The following is a 21,314-nucleotide window of genomic DNA, read 5'->3' as shown; positions in this document are numbered from 1 at the left end:
TTTTTGTTTTCTACATGATTTAAGAGACTAAGACATTAAAATATTATTAGCCTAAAAGCTAGTATTATTATAACTTTAGTTTATAACACCAGATTTTGTTTTCTATGTAATTTAAAAGACTAATGCATTTAAATGAATCATCATACATATAATGTATAAAGATGTGTTTTGTGACATGAACAATCAAAGGAGGCAGGGACAGAGCTGTAAAAAAGCAGAGGTTTTTTTGTTTTGTTTTGTTTTTTATATTATTGGTGTTAAGCTGGTATGCATTCAAATTGAAGTGTTTTAACTTTATGATGTTAAATGTACTCTCCAGGGTAATTACAAAGAAAATAGCTATAGAATATACACAAAAGGAAATCAGAAATGAATTTAAACATTTTACTACCAAACAAATCAACTAAAAACAAAAGAAGATAGCATTTTAGGAAATGAAGAATAAAAATGCTATAACACATAAAGAAAACAAATAGCAAAATGATAGAAGTCTCTCTTTATTAGTAATTACTCTAAATGTAAATGGATTAAACTCTCAAATTAAAAGATAGAAATTGGCATAAAGGATAAAAAAACATAGTATAATTATATGCTGTCTGCAAGAGATTCAAAGACACAGATAGATTAAAGTTAAAGGTTGATAAAGATATTCTATGCAAATAGTAACCAAGAGAGAGCAAAGGTGGCTCTACTTTTTTTTTAGAGGAGAGAGACAGGAAGGGAGAGGGATGAGAAGCAACAACTTGTAGTTGCAACACTTTAGCTGTTCATTGATTGCTTCTCATATGCGCCTTGACTGGGGGGCTCCAGAGAGCTAGTGACCCTTTACTCAAGCCAGTGACTTTGGGCTTCAAGCCAGCGACCATGGGGTCATGTCTATGATCCCACACTCAAGTCAGCGACTCTGCACTGGTGAGACCACGCTCAAGCCTGATGAACCCATGTTCAAGCCAGCAACCTTGCAGTTTCAAATTTGGGACCTCAGCATTCCAGGTCGATGCTCTATGCAATGTGCCACCACCAGTTAGGCAGAAAAATATAGACTTTAAGTAAAAATAGTTCAAGAGACAATGAAGAACATTATGTGTTAACAAACACAAAGAAGAACATTAAGTGTTAACAAAAGATTCAGCAGAGCAGGAAGATATAACAATTATAAATGTTTATGTATCTAATAACAATACAAATATTGGTCAACTTACGACCTATGCAACTTACAACCATTCAACTTTACGACCACAATCGCTAGCCACGACTGCTCCATGTCTGGCAGCGCAAGCGTTGCCCAGCTGGGCGTACGACAGTGCGGACCAGCTTCCGGCAGCATTACCATCTCCGCGTGCACCATTTCAACTGTTATCCCAGACTCGGTACAGCAATTTGTGTTTTGTGTCTTGGATATTTTTCATCAAACTCCTCCCAAGATGTCTACCAAGAGGAAATTGTCTTTGCAAATATTAAACCAGCTGTACTGCTAATGCAGTGTTTTACTTAAACCTGATGAATGTAAAAATAAGAAACAAAATGGTATAGAGATGATACAAATGGCATAAAATGAACAAAGAAAATTATGATATATAACAATAATGAAAGAAACTTATGATAAAATATGACTTAAAGATTTTTATAACATCATTTCACAGTACTGTACATATAGCCTACTCAACTTACGACCAAATCGTGTTACGACTGGTCTGTCAGAACCAATCATGGTCGTAAGTCGAGCACTAGCTGTAAAAATATATGAAGGAAAAACTGACAGAATTGAAGGGATAATAGTTCTACAGTAATAGTTGGAGACTTCAGTACTCTAGTTTCAATAGTGAATAAAACAACCAGACAGAAGATACATAAGTAAATGGAATTTAAACAGCACAATAAGCCAACTAGATCCAACAGAAATATATAAAACACCCTACCCAACAACAATAGCATACACATTCTCCTCAAGTGCATATGGGAAATCAATCAGTATAGACTATGTATTAGATTTTAAAAGATAGCATACAGCATCTCCAACCACAGCGAGATGAAGTTAGGAATCAGTAATAGACGTAAACTAGATAATTCACAAATTTGTGGAAATTAAACAGTAGACTCTTAAACAGCCAATGAATCAAAGAAGAGCTCACAAGAGAAATTAGAAAATACTTAGAGATAAATGAAAATGAAAACACAACATATTAAAACTTATACCATGCAGCAAAAGCAGTAATAAGAAGGAGGTTTTTTTTTTTTGTTTGTTTCGTATTTTTCTGAAGCTGGAAACAGGGAGGCAGTCAGACAGACTCCCGCATGCGCCCGACTGGGATCCATCCGGCATGCCCACCAGGGAGCGATGCTCTGCCCATCTGGGGCATCGCTCTGTTGCAACCAGAGCCATTCTAGCGCCTGAGGCAGAGGCCATAGAGCCATCCCCAGCACCAGGGCCAACTTTGCTCCAATGGAGCCTTGGCTGCAGGAGGGGAAGAGAGAGACAGAGAGGAAGGAGAGGGGGAGGGGTGGAGAAGCAGATGGGTGCTTCTCCTGTGTGCCCTGGCCGGGAATCGAACCCAGGACTCCTGCATGCCAGGCTGACACTCTACTACTGAGCCAACCAGCCAGGGCCAATAAGAAGGAAATTTATAACTCCAAACACATTAAAAAGCAAGAAAGATCTCAAATCAGCAACCTAACTTTACCATTTAAGGAATGGAATACAATATGGTGGTTCCTTTAAAAACTACAAATACAATTATCATGTGATTTAGCAATTTCATTTGTAGATAAGTACCAAAGTATTAAAAGCAGGGTCTTGAAGAGCTATGTGTACACCTATGTTCAAAGCAGCTTTATTTACAATAGCTAAAACGTGGAATCCGCCCAAGTGTACAGAAGAATGGATAAGCAATATGTGATATACACATACAATGGAATATTATTCAGCCTTAAGAAAGCAGGAAATTCTGACAAATGCTATAACATCAGCGGTTCTCAACCTGTGGGTAGCAACCCTGGCGGAGGTCGAACGACCAAAACACAGGGGTCGCCTAAAGCCATCGGAAATACATATTTAAAAATGTATTGTATAATAAATATGTATTTCTTTTTCTTTTTTTTTTTGTATTTTTCTGAAGCTGGAAACGGGGAGAGATAGACAGACTCCCTCATGCGCCCGACCGGGATCCGCCCGGCATGCCCACCAGGGGCGATGCTCTGTCCACCAGGGGGCGATGCTCCCTCCGGGGCGTAGCTCTGCCGAGACCAGAGCCACTCTAGCGCCTGGGGCAGAGGTCAAGGAGCCATCCCCAGTGCCCGGGCCATCTTTGCTCCAATGGAGCCTTGGCTGCAGGAGGGGAAGAGAGAGACAGAGAGGAAGGGGGGGGGTGGAGAAGCAAATGGGCGCTTCTCCTGTGTGCCCTGGCCGGGAATCGAACCTGGGTCCCCCGCACGCCAGGCCAACGCTCTACCACTGAGCCAACCGGCCAGGGCCAATATGTATTTTCTGATGGCTTTAGGCGACCCCTGTGTTTTGGTTGTTCGACATGTACATTTTTAAATATGTATTTCCGATGGCTTTAGGCCACCCCTGTGTTTTGGTCGTTCGACCCCCGCCAGGGTCGCGACCCACAGGTTGAGAACCGCTGCTATAACATGAATGAAACTTGAGGACGTTGTGCTAAGTGAAATAAGCCAGACCCAAAAGACAAATACGATATATTTCCACTTATATGAGGTACTTAGAGTAGTTGAAATCACAGAGATGGGAAGTAGGATGGTGGATTCCAGGAAAGGGAGCGGGGGGTGGGGAAGGGAGAGAGAGTGGAGAGTTGTTACTAATGGGTACAGTTTTACAAGATGAAGAATTCTGGAGATGGATGGTGGTGATGGTTGCACAACATCATGAATGTATTTGATAGCGCTGAGCTGCACACTTAAAACGGTAAACTTTACGTTGTGTGTATTTTACCACAATAAAAAAAAATGGGAAAACAAAACAAGCAACAACAAAAACAATCAATTGCTCAGGCAAGCTTGGGTAGGTGGAAAATGGTGGGATAATAAGACATATTTCTACGTTTCAGTTCAGAAGTCAACAAACTATGGCTCCAGAGCTATATTCAGCTGGTGGCCTGTTTCTGTACAGAAAGTTTACATTTTGTCAAAGAACATAAATATTAATATATAATCCTGCCCAACAGAGGTCACCTAGATGATTAAGAAATTCCCATTTTGGAAGCCAAGGCCCTCTTTCTTTGGTCTTTGTGTCTCTGTGTAAGCAGAAACAACACACTTGGCTACAAGCTACGGGCAGGCGTGAAGGAAGAGGAAGATCCCTCCGACTTTGCCTTCACCATTGAAGCAGAACGTGTGCAAATTATAGCCCTCTGCACCCAAATTATTGTAGTTTGAATAAACTGTAAACCATAAACCGTAAACAGTAAGAGCAACAAACTGTGCTTTGTGTTGGGCCTTGGGCACATAAACGAAACCTAAATTTGCTCTATTGAACTTTAATCACACAGAAAGCTCTGGAAACTGGGGGCAGGAAACATATTAAAAAATCTTTTTGGACCTGGTGGGGGAGCTTGGTTTATTATTATTATTATTTTTTGGTATTTTTCCGAAGTTAGAAGTGGGGAGGCAGTCAGACAGACTCCTGCATGCGCCCGACCAGGATCCACCCGGCATGCCCACCAGGGGGCGATGCTCTGCCCATCTGGGACATTGCTCCTTTGTGGCCAGAGCCATTCTAGCACCTGAGACCGAGGCCATGGAGCCATCCTCAGCGCCTAGGCCAACTTTGCTCCAATGGAGTCTTGGTTGTGGAAGAGAAAGAGAGAGACAGAGAGAAAGGAGAGGAGGAAGGGTGGAGAAGCAGATGGTTGCTTCTCTTGTGTACCCTGTCTGGGAATCGAACCCAGGACATCCACACGCCAGGCTGACATTCTACCACTGAGCCAACCAGCCAGGGCAAGCTTGGTTTATTGAACATTGTCTTGATAGGCCAAGGTTTCAGATTTGATCCTTAGGAGAGAACACAGAGGAGTCGCCTAATGAATGTATAAATAAATAGAACAACAATTGATGTTTCTCTCTCTTCTTCTTTCTGTCAAATCAATTAAAATAGTATTTCTCCAGGCAGAGGAGAACAGAAGCTCCATATCCACACATGCTGCAGATGGCTTTTCCAGTCTACCCGAATCATTACCAGCTAGAAGCAGCGGTCATTGGGACTTGGACGTGAGCTGCAAAGTATAGAATTGTGACAACAATTCCAGTGCCATGCGGACTTTTCCTGGATGTGGACTTTTCCTGGACTCCTGCTCCTTGTGACAGCTCCTAACAGACTGAACTGGGGTTGGGTTGCATTTTTCAGGGATTTGGCATGGTGTTGGGGCCAACTTGGACTTGGTGAACATGTTAAGGACACTACTCTTTTATGGATTCTTGCTGTATTGGCCAAGAGTTTGCTTAAAGGCTTTAATCACTGTAAAAAAAAATAATAGAAGACTAGATAAAGAAGATGTGGCACATATACACCATGGTATACTATTCAGCCATAAGAAATGATGACATTGGATCACTTACAACAAAATGGTGGGATCTTGATAACATTATACAGTGAAATAAGTAAATCAGAAAAAAACAAGAACTGCAGGATTCCATACATTGGTGGGACATAAAAACGAGACTAAGAGACATGGAGAAGAGTGTGGTGGTTATGGGGGGCGGGGGGAGGGAAGAAGGGAGAGGGAGAGGGGAAGGGGGAAGGGTACAAAGAAAACTAGATAGAAGGTGACGGAGGACAATCTCTCTTTGGGTGATGGGTATGCAACAGAATTGAATGACAAGATAACCTGGACACGTTTTCTTTGAATATATGTACCCTGATTTATTGATGTCACCCCATTAAAATAAAAATTTATTTATAAAAAAAATAGTATTTCTATTTCAAAAATCTTTTTGTTTTGAAGTAATTATAAACTGATATAAAGTTGCAAAGACTATACAGAGATTCTAAGCTTCCTTTGCCCGTCTCTCCCAAAGGTTACATCTTACGCAAATGCCCAATAGTTACAGTATATAAGATGTAACCATTGGGCAAACAGTATCAAAATCAGAAAACTGACATTGGTACAATGTGGGTGTTTTTTTTTTTTTATCACCTGTGCAGATCTGAGTAGTCACCACTGCAAGCAGGAGACAGAATTACTTCCATTGCCACAAAGCTCCCTCCTCTACTCTGAAGTCATACCCACTCCCTTCCCTACATCAGCCCTAACCCCTGGCACTTACTAAACCCACTAATTTGTTCTCCTGTACAAGGTTGAGGTTCAAAGCCAACGTCTGACCCTGCCATCAGATGACCTTAGATGAGACACCTCTTTTCTGGACTTGATCATTTCACCGATAAACAAAGCGCCTGACCAGGCGGTGGCGCAGTGGGTAAAGCGTCGGACTGGGATGTGGAAGACCCAGGTTCGAGACCCCGAGGTCACGAGCTTGAGCGCGGGCTCATCTGGTTTGAGCAAAAAGCTCACCAGCTTGAGCCCAAGGTCGCTGGCTCAAGCAAGGGGTTACTCGGTCTGCTGAAGGCCCGCAGTCAAGGCACATATGAGAAAGCAATCAATGAACAACTAAGGTGTTGCAACGCACAATGAAAAACTAATGATTGATGCTTCTCATCTCTCCATTCCTGCCTGTCTATCCCTCTCTCTGACTCTCTCTCTCTGTCGCTGTAAAAGAAAAAAAGAAAAAAAAGAAGAAGAAGAAGAAGACAAGGCATTTCTCGCAAATTTCCACAGGATGATAGGTTCTCCAAATTCCACAGGGATTATGGGAAGGAAAATGGCTTTATGGCGAAATAAACTAGCGAAATAAACGCGCTCAAGCTCACGACCTTGGGGTCTCGAACCTGGGTCTTCTGCATCCCAGTCCGACGCTTTACCCACTGCGCCACCGCCTGGTCAGGCGCTTTGTTTATAGGTGAAATGATCAAGTCCAGAAAAGAGGTGTCTCATCTAAGGTCATCTGATGGCAGGGTCAGACGTTGGCTTTGAACCTCAACCTTGTACAGGAGAACAAATTAGTGGGTTTAGTAAGTGCCAGAGGCAAGGTGGCCTCTTTCCTGTGACTACTCAGGCCTTTAATATACAAAGGTGAATCGGGAATCTTCCACTGTGAGATGTGAAAGCAGCTTTTTTCTGATATATATATATATATATATATATATATATATATATATATATTTGTATTTTTCTTTCTTTTTTTTTTATTTTTTTTTTCATTTTTCTGAAGCTGGAAATGGGGAGAGACGGTCAGACAGACTCCCGCATGTGCCCGACCGGGATCCACCCGGCACGCCCACCAGGGGCGACGCTCTGCCCACCAGGGGGCGATGCTCTGCCCATCCTGGGCGTCGCCATGTTGCGACCAAAGCCACTCTAGCACCTGGGGCAGAGGCCACAGAGCCATCCCCAGCGCCCGGGCCATCTTTGCTCCAATGGAGCCTTGGCTGCGGGAGGGGAAGAGAGAGACAGAGAGGAAAGCGCGGCGGAGGGGTGGAGAAGCAAATGGGCGCTTCTCCTGTGTGCCCTGGCCGGGAATCGAACCTGGGTCCTCCGCACGCTAGGCCGACACTCTACCGCTGAGCCAACTGGCCAGGGCCTTATATTTGTATTTTTCTGAAGCTGGAAACGGGGAGAGACAGTCAGACAGACTCCCGCATGCGCCCGACCGGGATCCACCTGGCACGCCCACCAGGGGGCGACGCTCTGCCCACCAGGGGGCGATGCTCTGCCCCTCCAGGGCGTCGCTCTGTCGCGACTAGAGCCACTCTAGCGCCTGGGGCAGAGGCCAAGGAGCCATCCCCAGCGCCTGGGCCATCTTTGCTCCAATGGAGCCTCGGCTGTGGGAGGGGAAGAGGGAGACAGAGAGGAAGGAGAGGGGGAGGGGTGGAGAAGCAGATGGGCGCTTCTCCTGTGTGCCCTGGCCGGGAATCGAACCCGGGACTTCTCCACGCCAGGCCGACGCTCTACCACTGAGCCAACTGGCCAGGGCTGATTTTTTTAAATTTTTGAACACAGAATGCCACTCTTCCCCTTTCAAAAAATATCTTCCATATGTAGTTGTTTAGGAATCACACTTCAAGATATGCGGTTTCAGAGGCTCTCTGGGGTACCTTCCCAGTGAGAATGCCCAGGGCTATATCCTCAGTAGTGGATTAAATTGTGTCCCCACAAAGGTATGTCTACTCAGAACCTCAGAAGGTGACCTTATTTGGAATCAGGGCCTTTGCAGATGTAATTAAGGTAACGATCTCGAGATGAGACCGTACTAGACTAGGGTGAGCCCTAAAGCCAAAGAAAAGTGTCCCCAGGACACACACAGACACGGGGGTGGGGGGAGAAAGGCCTTGTGGAGACGGAGGCAGAGATCCGGGGGCAGTCACCGCCAGGGAACACCACGGCCCCTGGCAGCCCTTGGAAGTTACAAGAAAGCAAATGATGGAATTTCCCTCGGAGCCTCCAGAAGGAACCAACCCTGTCAACACCTTGATCCAGACTTCTGGCCTCCAGAACTGTAAGAAAATAATTTCTGTTGCTCTACGCCAGCCAGTCTGTGGTTATTTGTTATGACAGCCCTAGGAAATGAATACACCCTTGTTAAGAATCTTGAGGATTTTGAAACAGGGAGGGGTCTCCTTTAAGTCTTCTGAGGCACTGAGCCCCTTCCGTACTCAGGGCCTTTGCACATGCTGGCCCCTCTGCTGTGAGCACTCTTCTCTATATTCTTTCACGTTTCTCTACTTCTCTTCCTTCCGGCACTAGGTCCATGTCACTTCCTCAGGGAGACCAGATCTGGCCACCGGATCTAGAGCAGTAGTTCCCCTGCCCCACCATCACTCTCTAATACTACGTGTGCAATTGTTCTTCCCAGCAGTTAGACCAGGAGGAACCAGAAGTTACCTGTTAGATTGTTTGATTGGTATCTGTTTTCTATGAGGGCAGGAATGGTGTCCGTTGTGTGGACTTCCTTTACCCAGGCCCCACAATAATGCCTGACACGTGAGAGGTGCTCACTAAGTATTCAAAGAAAGAAAGGGCAGAAGGAAGGGAGGGAGGGAGGGGAGGAGGGAGGGAGGAAAAGAAAAAGCGCAACAATCCCTTTCGGACCGAGGGCCTGGCACCAACAGATGGCACTGAAGGGTGTTTGCAGGGCTGGGAAACTCCTTTCCTGGATGTTTCTCTTGCAGGAACTTTTGGGCTTTGCTTTCGAGGTGGCCATGACCACTGTGGCTGCTGGGAGTGAGTCAACAAAGAGTGATGCCTCCCACGTGCTCGGCATTGTTCTTGATCCTGGACCCGACAGTGAACATGGAAAGTCCCCATCCCTGAGGAGTGTGGGTCCAGAGAGGGAAAACAGACTGCGAGCATGGAAGCACGTAAATAAAGGTGACGTGCTGTGAAGAAAACACAATAGGATTGTGTAATAGAATGGGACTAGGGGGGCTGCTCTACGCAGGGTGGTCAGGGTGGGCTTCTTTGAGGAGGTGACAGCTGGAATTGGAATGATGGGAAGATAGCCATGTGAAGACTGGGAAATAAGTGGGTGGTGGAGTGGGATAGGGGGTTTCCAAGCGGAAAGCCATCAAAGGCCCTGTGCCAGACCACTCTGGCCCAGGCAAGGCTCAGCCAGCCAGCCACTGTGGCAGGAATGCAGTGAGGAAGGAGAAGAGAGGGCCCATAGCTTATAAGTCCTGAAAGCCATGGTCAGCGGTTTGGAGTTTGTTCAGAGCACAACGGGTAACCATCAGAGGCCTTTAAGCAGGGAGTAATAGAGTCACCCCTCCTGGCCACAGCATGCACAATGAACTGCACGGGGCAGGGTGTGACAAATGTGGGGACAGGAAACCAGCTAGGATGTCATTAGGCTAGCCGAGCAAGATTTCATGGTGACTTGGTCAACTGTAATGGTGACAGGGTGAAAAGTGGACACAAATCAATCTTGGAGGCAGGATGAGGAGGTGAAGGAAAAAGAAAATGAGAATAACTAATTTTGTTTGGCCTGAATAGCTCTCTGGCTGGGGGTGTCGTTTATTTACAATGTGACAACTTGGGAAGGACTGGGTTTGAGGTGGGGTGGAGGGAAATTAGAGCCTAGTTTTGGCTGAGAAATGCTCATTAGGAATCCAAGCAGAGGTGATGGATTAAGGTAGTTAAGTCTAGGTTAAATATATAAGTCTGGATCTGACCTGCAGTGGCGCAGTGGATAAAGCATCGACCTGGAATGCTGAGGTCACTGGTTCGAAACCCTGGGCTTGCCCAGTCAAGGGACATATGGGAGTTGATGCTTCCTGCTCCTCCCTCTGTTTTCTCTATCTCTTCCTCTCTCTTTCCTCCTCTCTCTAATAAAAATGAATAAATAAATTCAAGGGAGAAGGCTTGGCCAGAGATAAAGATTTGAGATGGTCCTACGAAGCCACAGAACTGGATGCGACCCACTTTGGGAGGGAATGATGACAAAGACAAGAGAGCCAAAGATGAAAACTCCGGCCAACTATCATTCAGAGATGGCAGAGGAAGGGGGACGGGAAGGGGCCTGAGAGAGAGCAGCCCATGAGGAGGACACCTAGGGAAGTCCACAAAAAGAAAAGTTTTTTCCACAAAGGGGCCAAGTATGACAAATGTCGTTGAGAGACAGCAAATGAGGCTGGAGAGTTGAGCTCTGGCTCCAGTAAGAATTAGGGCGCTGGTGATGTGGACCAGAGCCAGCTCCCGTCATGATGGGGATGAAGAGCTGATTAGAGCCGAAGGGAATAAGGCTGGGAGGCGGAGGAAGTGGAACTGCAGACACAGCAGTGAGGCTGTCGGGGAGGGCTTCTCTGAGGCGGCAATGAGGCGGGTTTATGTACAGGTGATGCGACACAGGGCCAGTATCAGGGCAGGCAGGGCAGTGCCGGAGTGCCTGCAGGACTCGGGTCTTCAGAGGGAGGGCCGAGGGGGTGGAGTTGGCAGTGTGGGATTTGGCTTCCACCGTAACCAGAGGCGGTGGAGGGGGCAGTGGGTGGTTCTCTCGTGGTTACATCCATGTTTTTCTCTGACTTACGTGGTGTCACCACCAGCTGAAATAAAGGTCGGGCCTGTGGGAGACTGGGAGACTCATAGAGAGTGGAAGGCATGAATTAGTTTCTCTCAAGAGGGAGGAAGCAAGGCTTGCAAGGCCTGATGGAGGAGTTGGGGAGCCGCTTGAGAGTCACAGTTTTGATTTTGAAGTGAGCTCAATGGAACATGGTGCTTGAGCAAAAGTTGATTTCCACCAGAGTTTGGGGTTCTGCCAGGTGAGTATAAGGGATGGAGGAAAGGATAAAAGAGCCCAACCAGGTGGTGGTGCAGTGGATAGAGTGTCAACCTGGGACACTGAGGACCCAGGTTCAAAACCCTGAGGTCACTGGCTTGAGTGTGGGTTCACCAGCTTGAGCGCGGGGTCACTGGCTTAATCATGGGATCATAGGACTCCATGGTTGCTGGCTTGAGCCCAAGGTCTCTGGCTTGAGCAAGGGGTCACTCACTTTGCTGTAGCCCCCCCCCCATCAAGGCATATATGAGAAAGCAATCAATGAACAACTAAGGTGCCACAACTAAGAGTTGATGCTTCTCATCTCTCTCCCTTCTTGTCAGTCTCTCTCTTGCTCTCTCACTAAAAAAAAAATAGAAAAGAGAAAGAGAAGAAAGAAAAAGGTAAAGGAGTTAGATGTAGGCTGGGTCAAGGACCCCCTTGGATAAGGAAGGCAGTGAGGACATGGCTGATGGGCTAAGGTCAGTGGCTTGAGGTCTCAGTGGCCTCAGGGAATTGCCGCCTTGGGGTTAATACAGCACCTGGGCAGAAGGAACAGGAGGTGACGTTCGGGACGTGCGGGGGCTGAGGTTATCAGGGCGACATGGTCAGGTATATCCGTTTGAGGATGTGGCTGAGGTGGAGTGGAGCAAGGGCTGCAGGAGTCAAGGAGTTTCTCTGAACTCTAAACTCCTTTGCTCCTCCCAGCTTGGGAAAACGGAGCTACAGCCCACCAGAGTTGGAAGGGAAACACCTCTTCATTGTATAAACAAGATGAAAAAAATCTTGTTTAACTGAGACCAGGAGATGTTGCGTGTAGAAACTAAAATGTCGAAAGCTGGAATTCTGGAACGCAGTCCCAGGGTGAGGGTAGATTCATATTGGCGTCACCCCCTCTCACCTGCGCACGGCAGCAGAGCTCCATTCTCCTTCTCCCGCTGTTACTGGAGCCCAGGGTCCCCCCCAGCCTGCCCCCCCCCTCGCAGAATTCCTGCACTCCTGTCCTCTGGGGACAGAAGCCCAAGTCCACAGCCACAAGAAGTTCCACCTTGCTGTTAACCAAACTGTATGTATCTTTACAAATGTCTGACAGCAGATCTTCACGTTGATTCATTCATTCATACAAAGTGATTCCATGCCTGACCTGTGGTGGCGCAGTGGATAAAGTGTCGACCTGGAACGCTGAGGTCGCCGGTTCAAAACCCTGCACTTGTCTGGTCAAGGCACATATGGGAGTTGATGCATCCTGCTCCTCCCCCCTTTCTCTCTCTCTGTCTCTCACTGTCTCTTCTTCCTAAAAATTGAATAAAAAAAAAGTTGACAACAAAAAAACCCAAAGTGATTCCATCTTTTATTATTCAGTCATTGGAATTGAGCTGCTAAAGCAAGTGAAAGGAATTAATTCTCAGTCATTGTGAAATTGCTTGGCCACCCAACCAACCAGCCAGACAGCCTACATGTACTAAGCGCTGGTCACAGTCCTGTATGTTTTATATATGGACATCACATGTTCTCATGTCTGGAGGCATCCAGGCTTTCCCATGTCCCTTGTGTATCTAGTCACGCAGATGTCATGTGTGTGCCACATGTCTTGAGTTCTAGTTTCTTCCTCATAGCAGGGCCGATAATACATGAATTGCCGTCGATCAAAGTTCACAAGGTGAGTTTTTATTAACTTTTTTTTTTTTTTTTTTTTTTTTAGTGAGAGGATTGGAGGCAGAGACAGATTCCCTCACATGCCCCAACCGGGACCCACCCAGCAAGCCCACTAGGGGATGATGCTTTGCCCATCTGGGGCCCTTGCTCCATTGCAACAACCAGAGACTTTTAGTGCCTGAGGTGGAGACCATAGAGCCATCCTCAGTGCCTGAGGACAACTCTCTCCTCAAGCCATGACTGAGGGAGGAGGATATATATATGGAGAGAGAGAGAGAGAGAGAGAGAGAGAGAGAAGGAGGAGGGTGGAGAAGCAGATGGTCGCTTCTCCTGTGTGCCCTGACCAGGAATCGAACCCAGGACATAACACACGATGGGCTGACACTCTACTGCTGATCCAACCCTCTAGGGCCCACTAACTTCTAAAGCTGTGTTTTGCATTAAAAAAAAAAAATCTTGTTTAAATTTGTGAAAGCCATGCTTGCTCATGGTAAAAATACAAACAATGACAGCACACAAAATACAACTTCCTCATGACTGGCTACTTCCATTCCTCCGTCCCACAGTGCCAGCCACTGTTAAAAGTGGGGCAAATGTGGTTTGGTTCATATCCTTCCAGATTTTCTCTATACATTTGCAAAGGAAATACAGTATATGTCTAATATGTATGATGTCGTATATACATATTTACAAATTGAGATCACAGGCTACTGTTCTGCCACTTGCCCTTTCTCTATAATAGTAAGTGAGGGGCATGGTCCCAGGTTGGTGTTTCAGACCCATTTCATTCCTTTTAAAGGTTGTGCAGCATTAACAATATGCATGAGCCAGGTATAGTAACAGGCTCCTGTCACAGGACACTTACCCCCGGCTAAAATGCTATGCTGGACATCTCTTTGTGTATGAGCATTTCTGAAGGATTTTCTTAGAAGTGGAATTGCTGGGTAACGTGCATTTAAAATTTTAACCTGGACCCAGTGACAAGCACGATGCCAGACACATAGTAGGGCCTTTGTAGATATCTGTGGCATGAATGGATCCTGCTAGATTACCCTCCAGAAGACCCCACCACGCTCACTCCCATCAACTGTGAACAGAGCCACAGCATTGGCTGTTTCTGCCACCAGGTCCTAGCGATGCCAGGCTTCAGGATCACCTGCCTTCCGGCTGCTCTACTGCTGTGGGGAGGATTTAAAGACCCCAGGCTTCAGGACCACCTGCCTTCAGGCTGCTCTACTGCTGTGGGGAGGATTTAAAGACCCCAGGCTTCAGGACCACCTGCCTTCAGGCTGCTCTACTGCTGTGGGGAGGATTTAAAGACCCCAGGCTTCAGGACCACCTGCCTTCAGGCTGCTCTACTGCTGTGGGGAGGATTTAAAGACCCCAGGCTTCAGGACCACCTGCCTTCGGGCTGCTCTACTGTCGTGGGGAGGATTTAAAGACCCCAGGCTTCAGGACCACCTGCCTTCGGGCTGCTCTACTGCTGTGGGGAGGATTTAAAGACCCATGTCATCTTTGACGAAAGGCAGGCAGTGTCCAGGCTGAGGATGAGCCCTTCCCCCAGGTCTGCGAAGCCCACTGCTTACCGTGCTCCCACTGGGGTTGGCGTTTACCACCATCGGCTCCGGGCTTTCCCTCACTGGAGCTAGGGGTCCCTCTCACTCCGCACGCCCCCCCCCCCCTCCCAGGCTCCTGACTCTGATGCCTGGCAGACCCTGTGCTGTAAAGCTGAGAGCTTCTTTCCTCTTAGGGGTTAACCCCGCAGAAGGGACTATGGTCATGGTGCCCCGAACCACAGGACTGGAGGAGAAGGAGAAGGCGGCTCTGCCCTCTCCTCTCCTCCCTCCAGGATATTCCGGGTGGGGCTGATCAAGGTCCCTGGAAGCCCTGCCCTCCAGATGGCCAGCCTCCCCACTCCCCTCCTCCATGGTGAGAGTCAGGGAGCTAGCTGCGCAGGAGGACGATGGGGTGCAGAAGCTCCCACCGGTCACTCCCTCCCCACCCCCAGCTGCCTGCCCAGGCTCTCTAGCATCCAGAGACCTCAAGGAATGGGAGGTCAAAACGTCTCTAAAGATCCAATTCAGGATGGTGGCCCTCGGATGTGCTGCTCTTCTAGGCTCAGTGTCCTGAGGGGAATCACCAATGGTGGGATTTGGGGCGCATTGACAACCCTGCCCCCAGTTCCCCAACAGGGTCTGGCCTCACTGCCCCACATAGCCAGAGGCAGACTCAGCAGCAATTGTGTGATTTCGGGAGTCTGTACTGGAGGTGGCTCCGAGCCTGTGTAGTCCCATCTCCGGCGATGGGCCACGCCCCTCACATCTCAGAGTCAGGATGGGGCTCTCTCCATGCTCCAAGAAGCCCATTTTACTGTCAGTCACCTCCCGCGGCTGACGTTTTCCTCTCGACAGCCTCCACCTCGGGCTGGGAGTGGGGGTGGGCGCAGTAGGGGAACAGCGTCACCCAGCCCGGCTCCTGGGACAAGAGAGACAGTTGGAGTGGAACAGGGGCAGGAAAAGCAATAAGTTAAATCCAAGAAAGGCCAGTGATGTAGCAGGGTGGGCAGGGGCGTTTCAGGGGTCCCAGGCGTCTCTGGCTTGATCCAGGTGGCACTGAGGAAGAGGTGGCCGATCCAGGCAGGAGGTGGCTCAGAAGGCTGGGTTGTCGATGCCCCTTGGGAGCCCAGAATGTTCTTCAGGTCTCAGGCTGTAGGGCGGGGGTGGACCCATGGGGGGCATGTCCAGGACCGGCTTCAAAATAATCTGCAGGCAGAGGAGGGGACAGAGTCTTCTCAGGGCCTGGCACTGGCCATGCCTCCTATGCGAGGACAGTCTACCAGGGAAGCGGGTGACCCCATGCTGGCTACAGAGCTCTCCTGGGGGCAAGAAGGCCCTCCACGGTCACGGCTGCTCTAAAAATCGGGACCATACCATAGGGAGATACAGAAGGCCAAGGAGCAAAACAGGGATTAGAACAGTCACCCACCTCACTGTAGGGGGGCGGAGGCTCAAACGTGGCCACCCTGACTGTCTCTGCGGGGGCCATGGAGGGCCGTTCCAGGGGTCCCCCGTGATCCATCATGGCGTCCTGCTCCTGCTCTCTGCAGTTGCGGCAGAAGCACTTAGCCAGGCCACAGATGCACAGGATGGGCAGCACGACCAGGAAGATGATGACGAAGATCCTGGGGTGAGGAGCCACCAACGTCACCCGGAGTCCCCGGCCACCGTCCTGCGCCTCTCTCCCTCCCATGACCCATGACCCCCCCCCCCCGGCTGTGCCCAGGCCACCGTCCTGCACCTCTGTCCCTCCATGACCCATGACCTCCCCCCCCGCCCCCCGGCTGTGCCCAGAGAAGTGGCCCTGGGCTCACCTCAAGGGGCCAGAGAAGAGCTCATACTCCTGGCAGCAGCTGTCACCACAGCACTGGAACCCTTCAGGGCAGGTGCTGTGGGCGGGGCAGAGAGGCTGCTGTTACCAAGGAGGTGGCAGAAAGACCCCCATCTCCCCCAAATGCACCCCTACACTCAGGGCATAAGCCGTGCCCCATGGGGGGTGAGGGCAGGGGCTCCGTCTGGGCTCAGTGGGAGGTACCTGCGGCTGGGATCAGAACCTGGGTTCCAGGTACATCTCAGGACTGGCCCTGTATACTTGTGCCAAGTCATGCTCCTTACTGAGCCTCACTCTCCTCATCCACGAAATGGGTGTAATGAATGTCATGCCGACCTCACTGGACAGGTGTGGGGACTGAGTGTTGCAGTGGAGAAGGGCAAGTGAGGAGTGTCCAGGAGCCAACTGAGGAGCAGCAAGACCTTGCTGGTGCCCACAGAGTAGGAGGGGGGAGGGGAAGGTGTCCCTGGCACATACATCCAGTACTGACTTGATGGAAACATTCTTCTGCTTATAGACCACCCCGAGTCCCTCTGCACTGTGCTCAGGCTTCCTGGCATTTATATATTAAGGTCGCACGTGTTTGTCCCCTCTCCCAGGGTCCCCTCAGAGGGGTACGGCCTGAAACTACAGTAGAAAGGAGGAGGATTAGGCTACAGAAGCCCCACAAGTGTGAAACTCCCCCTGGGGTGACTGGTGGGGACAAGAAGGGGCAGAGTCCCCTGCTCTGGGTGGGGGTGGGGTGGGGGACAGTTTCTGGCTCGAAGGGAAGTGCGTAAGGATGACGGGTGAGGTCTCCCTCCCAGGAAGGCAGGTAGGACAAGTTTGAGGTGTCACCTCTCCAGTCTGGAAGTTCTAGCCCAAACCCAAGACTTACACGAAGAGGCCACATTTGGCGGTAGCCTGCAGAAGAAAGGAGGCAGAGGTTAGGGTCAAAAACTCAGATGCGTCCAGGTACTGGACAGCCAGCAGGTCCCCAATGATCAGCATCCTCCCCCAAGCCCACTCTCTGCCTCCCTCCACCATGTTCCCCAGGGCAATGGCAGGAGCCCTAGCTGCTACCCTAAGGCCCCCAGCTCTTCCTCCTCTCCTGACCGCACCCCCACACCACCTTAACTCTGTCCCGCCCGGTCTATAAGCTCATGCCTTCTGACAGCTATAGCACAGGAGGCCAGCAACTCTCCTGCTGCCCATCAGTCACACCGCACACCACACCGCAGGCAAGTTTCTAGCCACAACGATCTGATCACTGGCAGCCCTGCAGGGAGCCATCAGGAGCTCCCTGGGGCCAGCAACCAGCCCTGGGGGAGGTTGGGGGGGGGTTCCTGACTCTTTGAAGCTGCTCAGACCCTCCTCTCTGTAATCAGCACCTTTCTCCTCACCTCTTCTGCATCAGTTCTGTGGGGCAGCCAGGGCACCTGTCCAGAATTTAATCCAATTAATAGCAATTATGTGTAAGCCTTGCTTGGCACATTCTTCCCCCAGGTACCTGCTAGACTGCCTCCAGCACCTTCCTCTCTGACCATCACACTTAAAATTACATCTACTGCCCCAAAGCACTCCCCTCCCCCTCACTGTGCTCAATGTTTCTGCACAGCTCTTATCAACTAACATACTATATGTTTTCCTTTATCTTAATTGTGTGTTTGCTGTGTAAACGCCACAGGGCAGGGGTTTTGGTCTGTTTCATTACTGTTGAAAACACAACGAAACTGGCAGCATGTATGAAAGAGCCTTCACTAAGCACCCAGTTCCATTCCTTTCTGCTTTCTGGGTCTGAGGAGGAACACCGGGCTGGGAACACAGTGAGGAATCGGAAGTTATCCGACACCCCAGTCTCCCAGGGCAAAACAGGGCTCAAGACCCACCCTATCTTTATACCTTTTCTTGAAATACGTATTTCAGTAACATTTCAATTGCTAATGACGATGGCAGTAAAGCTAAGAATACCACTGACAGCCAATAACAGTTGCGCTGATTCCCTTTCGTGATCAGTCCCATATGAGTCCCAGCTTCTCACAAGCCCTGGATGGTGAGGACTGGAGCAGCAGTGAACCCCTCGGGCAAGTGGGCCCAGTGAGGGTGAGGGCCACACAGCACAGAGGGGCCACAGCAGAGGTGGGGACAGACCAAGGGGTCCAGACACTCAGTGGCAGCCCTTTCCCCTTCAGGTCCCAGACCCTGTCCCTCCTCCCTCTCCTGGCCCCCAGCTAAGCAGAACAGATAGGAACAGGTTTGGTAAGTCTGCCCTGAGTTCCTGTTTGGGAGGGGTAGAGATCTCCTCCCAGATTCTCTTCTCCCATCATACTAGGGGCGGTCTTGTCCGAGGCGGTCCACAGCCTGAGTTCTACCAGGAGTCAGGATGCTCTCGGGAACCTCGGCTTATAGTCACGGGCTACACAACCACTTTTGGTCAATGACAGACCGCATATACAATGGCGGTTCCATAAATGATAACGGAGCTGAAAAGTTCCTATTGCCTCGTGACATCACAGCCATCAAAACGTCGAAACACAATGCATTACACATGCTTGTGGTGATGCTGGTGTAAGCAAACCTACTGCACTGCCAGTCATTCAAATGTGTGGCACACACAGTTATGTCCAGTACAGTGCTGGATAATGATAATAAGGACTGTGTTGCTGATATCTATAGTACTATCCTGTTATTGTTAGTGTACTTTTTCTACTTAAGAAAGTTTTCTATAAAACAGCAGCCATGTTACCCCAGAGCAGCCTCATTACATCTCGTGTTTACTCAGTCTCTCGAATGAACCATTTTCTCTTGTGCTGCTTGACTGAACCTCACACTGTTTTATAAATTTGGTGTGGTCTGTGTGCAGTGTTTATAAAGTCTGCAGTCGTGTACAGTAATGCCCAAGGCCTTCACATTCACTCAGCGCTCACTCACTGACTCCCCAGAGCAGCTCCCAGTCCTGCAAGCTCCTTTCATAGAGGAGCCCTGTACAGGTGTACCATTTCTTAATTGGTTATACCACATTATAACTCTACTTTTTCTATGTTGAGATACACAAATACCACTGTGTTATAGTTGCCCACAGAATTCAGCTCAGTAACATTCTCTATAGGCTTAGAGACGATGGGGGATAAGTGTGTAGTAGACTATACCATCTAGGTCAGTGTAGCATAGGCGCACTCAACAATGTTCCACCATAAAATGACCTAACAACGCATTTCTGAGAATGCACACCCGTTGCTAATCAGAGCATGACTGTACAGTGTACTCACAGGTGAACCGGGGGCATGAGCAGCGCCTGTGCCCTGGAGATGTTGGGAGGAATCAATAAGAGCCTGGTTATGGCACAACCTGATCGCCCAGTGACTGCGGAGTACCAGGGCTTCAGGAGCAAAGCCGTCCTGAAAGTCAGCAGCACCGTGTGTGAAGGTGCCCTGGCCTGGGAAGCCAGCCTGGCACTGCCCTTGGATGTTAAAAATCTGTCTTCTAGACTCACATCGATTGCCAGGATAATCTCCCATCCCAAGACTGGCTGGAACTTCCCCATCTCTGGAGGAGTAGAGAGTGGGCGTGTCTGCCCACTCTCTGAATCACAGATTTCAGAGGTCATCCTTGGGTCAGGCAGCCAGATCAAATCCTATCATGGTTGGAATCCTACCCCTACTCTTAGAAAGGGACCAAGGGACCTCCTCTCCCCTAGGGCACAAGCAAATAAACAGTCCAGAGAAGGCCAGGATTTCCCCAAGGTGACCCAGCACTGGAGGAACAGAGCTGGGGAGACAGGCTGGCCAGGCGTCCAACCTCAGTCCCAGATAGTCCCCGCTTTCTGACGCAGCGGGAAGGACTATCCAAGGCTAATATGCGGGTCAAAGTCCCCACTCCCAGAGAGGCGCTAAGTGTCAGATGGTGGTGGGCGAGGGCCAGTGTCACTACACAGTCCGCCAAAGGGAAGGAACTTCGGCCTTTTCAGGGCCTCCCTCCGCTGCCCCCACCCTCACCTCTCCAGCAAAGGGAGAAAGGAAGTGGCTAATAGCGTGCGGTCACGAGGAAATCCTAACAATGGAAGGTGGTGACCCGGCCAGAAGCAGGCCCCAGACCCACAAGGGGAGGGTCCTGAAAGTTCGACTGCTTCACCTCCCAAGCGCTCACCTGTTGGAGGCCGGCCAGCAGGCCGAGCAGCAAGGTGGGTACAAGGCCGAGGACCCAGGCGTCGGACATCCTGGCGTGGGGGCCACTGAGCTTCCGTGTGTAAAGGGAGGAGGGGAGAGGCGGGGAGAGGCGGGGCCGCGACCTCTCCCACGTCTCTCCACCTATGGGGTCCCGCCTCGGGATGGGGGCGGAGCTTATGCGCCGGGATGGGCCGGACTTGGGGCAAGGAGAGGGCGGGTAGGAGATGGGGATAGGTCCGGGTGGTTTTTGGTAATTGGTAATTAGAAGAAATTAATTGAAAAAAAACTGTGGGGATCAGTTCAAGGCTGCTAAGCTACCGCTTCCCAAATGCTGCTCCACCCAGACGTGGCCCCAGGCTTAAGGGAGGGAGTGCTGCGCGGGGCACGGGGACAGGGGCGCAGACAGAGGGAGCCGGGCCCCTGCAAGTCCCTGCCCTCCTGGCCTCCGGGGGGTCAGAGGTTGAGGGGAGGAGACGATTCTGGAGTGCATTGAGGGGATTGTATCGGCAGAGGTGTCACATTCCTTCCCCCCTTTCTTTTTTTCTTTTTTAATTTATATATTTATTTATTTTGGTCAAGAAGGGAGGAAGGGGCGGCCTGGCTGATTTCTGGGAAAGGATAACCGGGAGCCCAGCCCTGGGACAACCATGTCCCCCTACCTCCCTTGGAATACTGGGAGGAGGCGTTGATACACTTCCTCCTTTTGACAACAGGGGCAATTAAAGCCCCAGGGTTCAGAGGCTTGCTCCGCGGTCTGAAGTGGGGCTGTGCGAGAGCCAGGCGAGGTTCCGCGCGAGCGAACAGGGC

The 21,314-nt window shown here is 49.7% G+C and overlaps 1 protein-coding gene across 2 annotated transcripts; it reads right to left on the bottom strand.

The window, feature by feature from the left end:
* Positions 1–12,921: 12,921 nt before the first annotated feature.
* Positions 12,922–20,605, bottom strand: TMEM92 (transmembrane protein 92). 2 transcript variants are annotated; one of them, XM_066263930.1, is made up of 6 exons: positions 20,488–20,595; positions 17,745–17,780; positions 17,240–17,265; positions 16,346–16,420; positions 15,961–16,156; positions 12,922–15,737 (listed from the first exon to the last, which is right to left on the bottom strand). In XM_066263930.1, the coding sequence occupies exons 1-6, from the start codon at positions 20,554–20,556 to the stop codon at positions 15,624–15,626; spliced, it is 516 nt and encodes a 171-aa protein (XP_066120027.1). In that variant the 5' UTR covers positions 20,557–20,595; the 3' UTR covers positions 12,922–15,623. The 2 variants fall into 2 exon arrangements, with proteins under 2 accessions (XP_066120027.1, XP_066120028.1); XM_066263931.1 differs by lacking the exon at positions 17,745–17,780 and having other exon boundaries at positions 20,488–20,605.
* Positions 20,606–21,314: the final 709 nt, after the last annotated feature.

Source organism: Saccopteryx bilineata, chromosome 2 (assembly GCF_036850765.1).
Source record: "Saccopteryx bilineata isolate mSacBil1 chromosome 2, mSacBil1_pri_phased_curated, whole genome shotgun sequence".
NCBI lineage: Eukaryota > Metazoa > Chordata > Mammalia > Chiroptera > Emballonuridae > Saccopteryx > Saccopteryx bilineata.
Note: the sequence above shows the minus strand (reverse complement) of the source record. Positions and strands in the feature narration are given on the sequence as shown.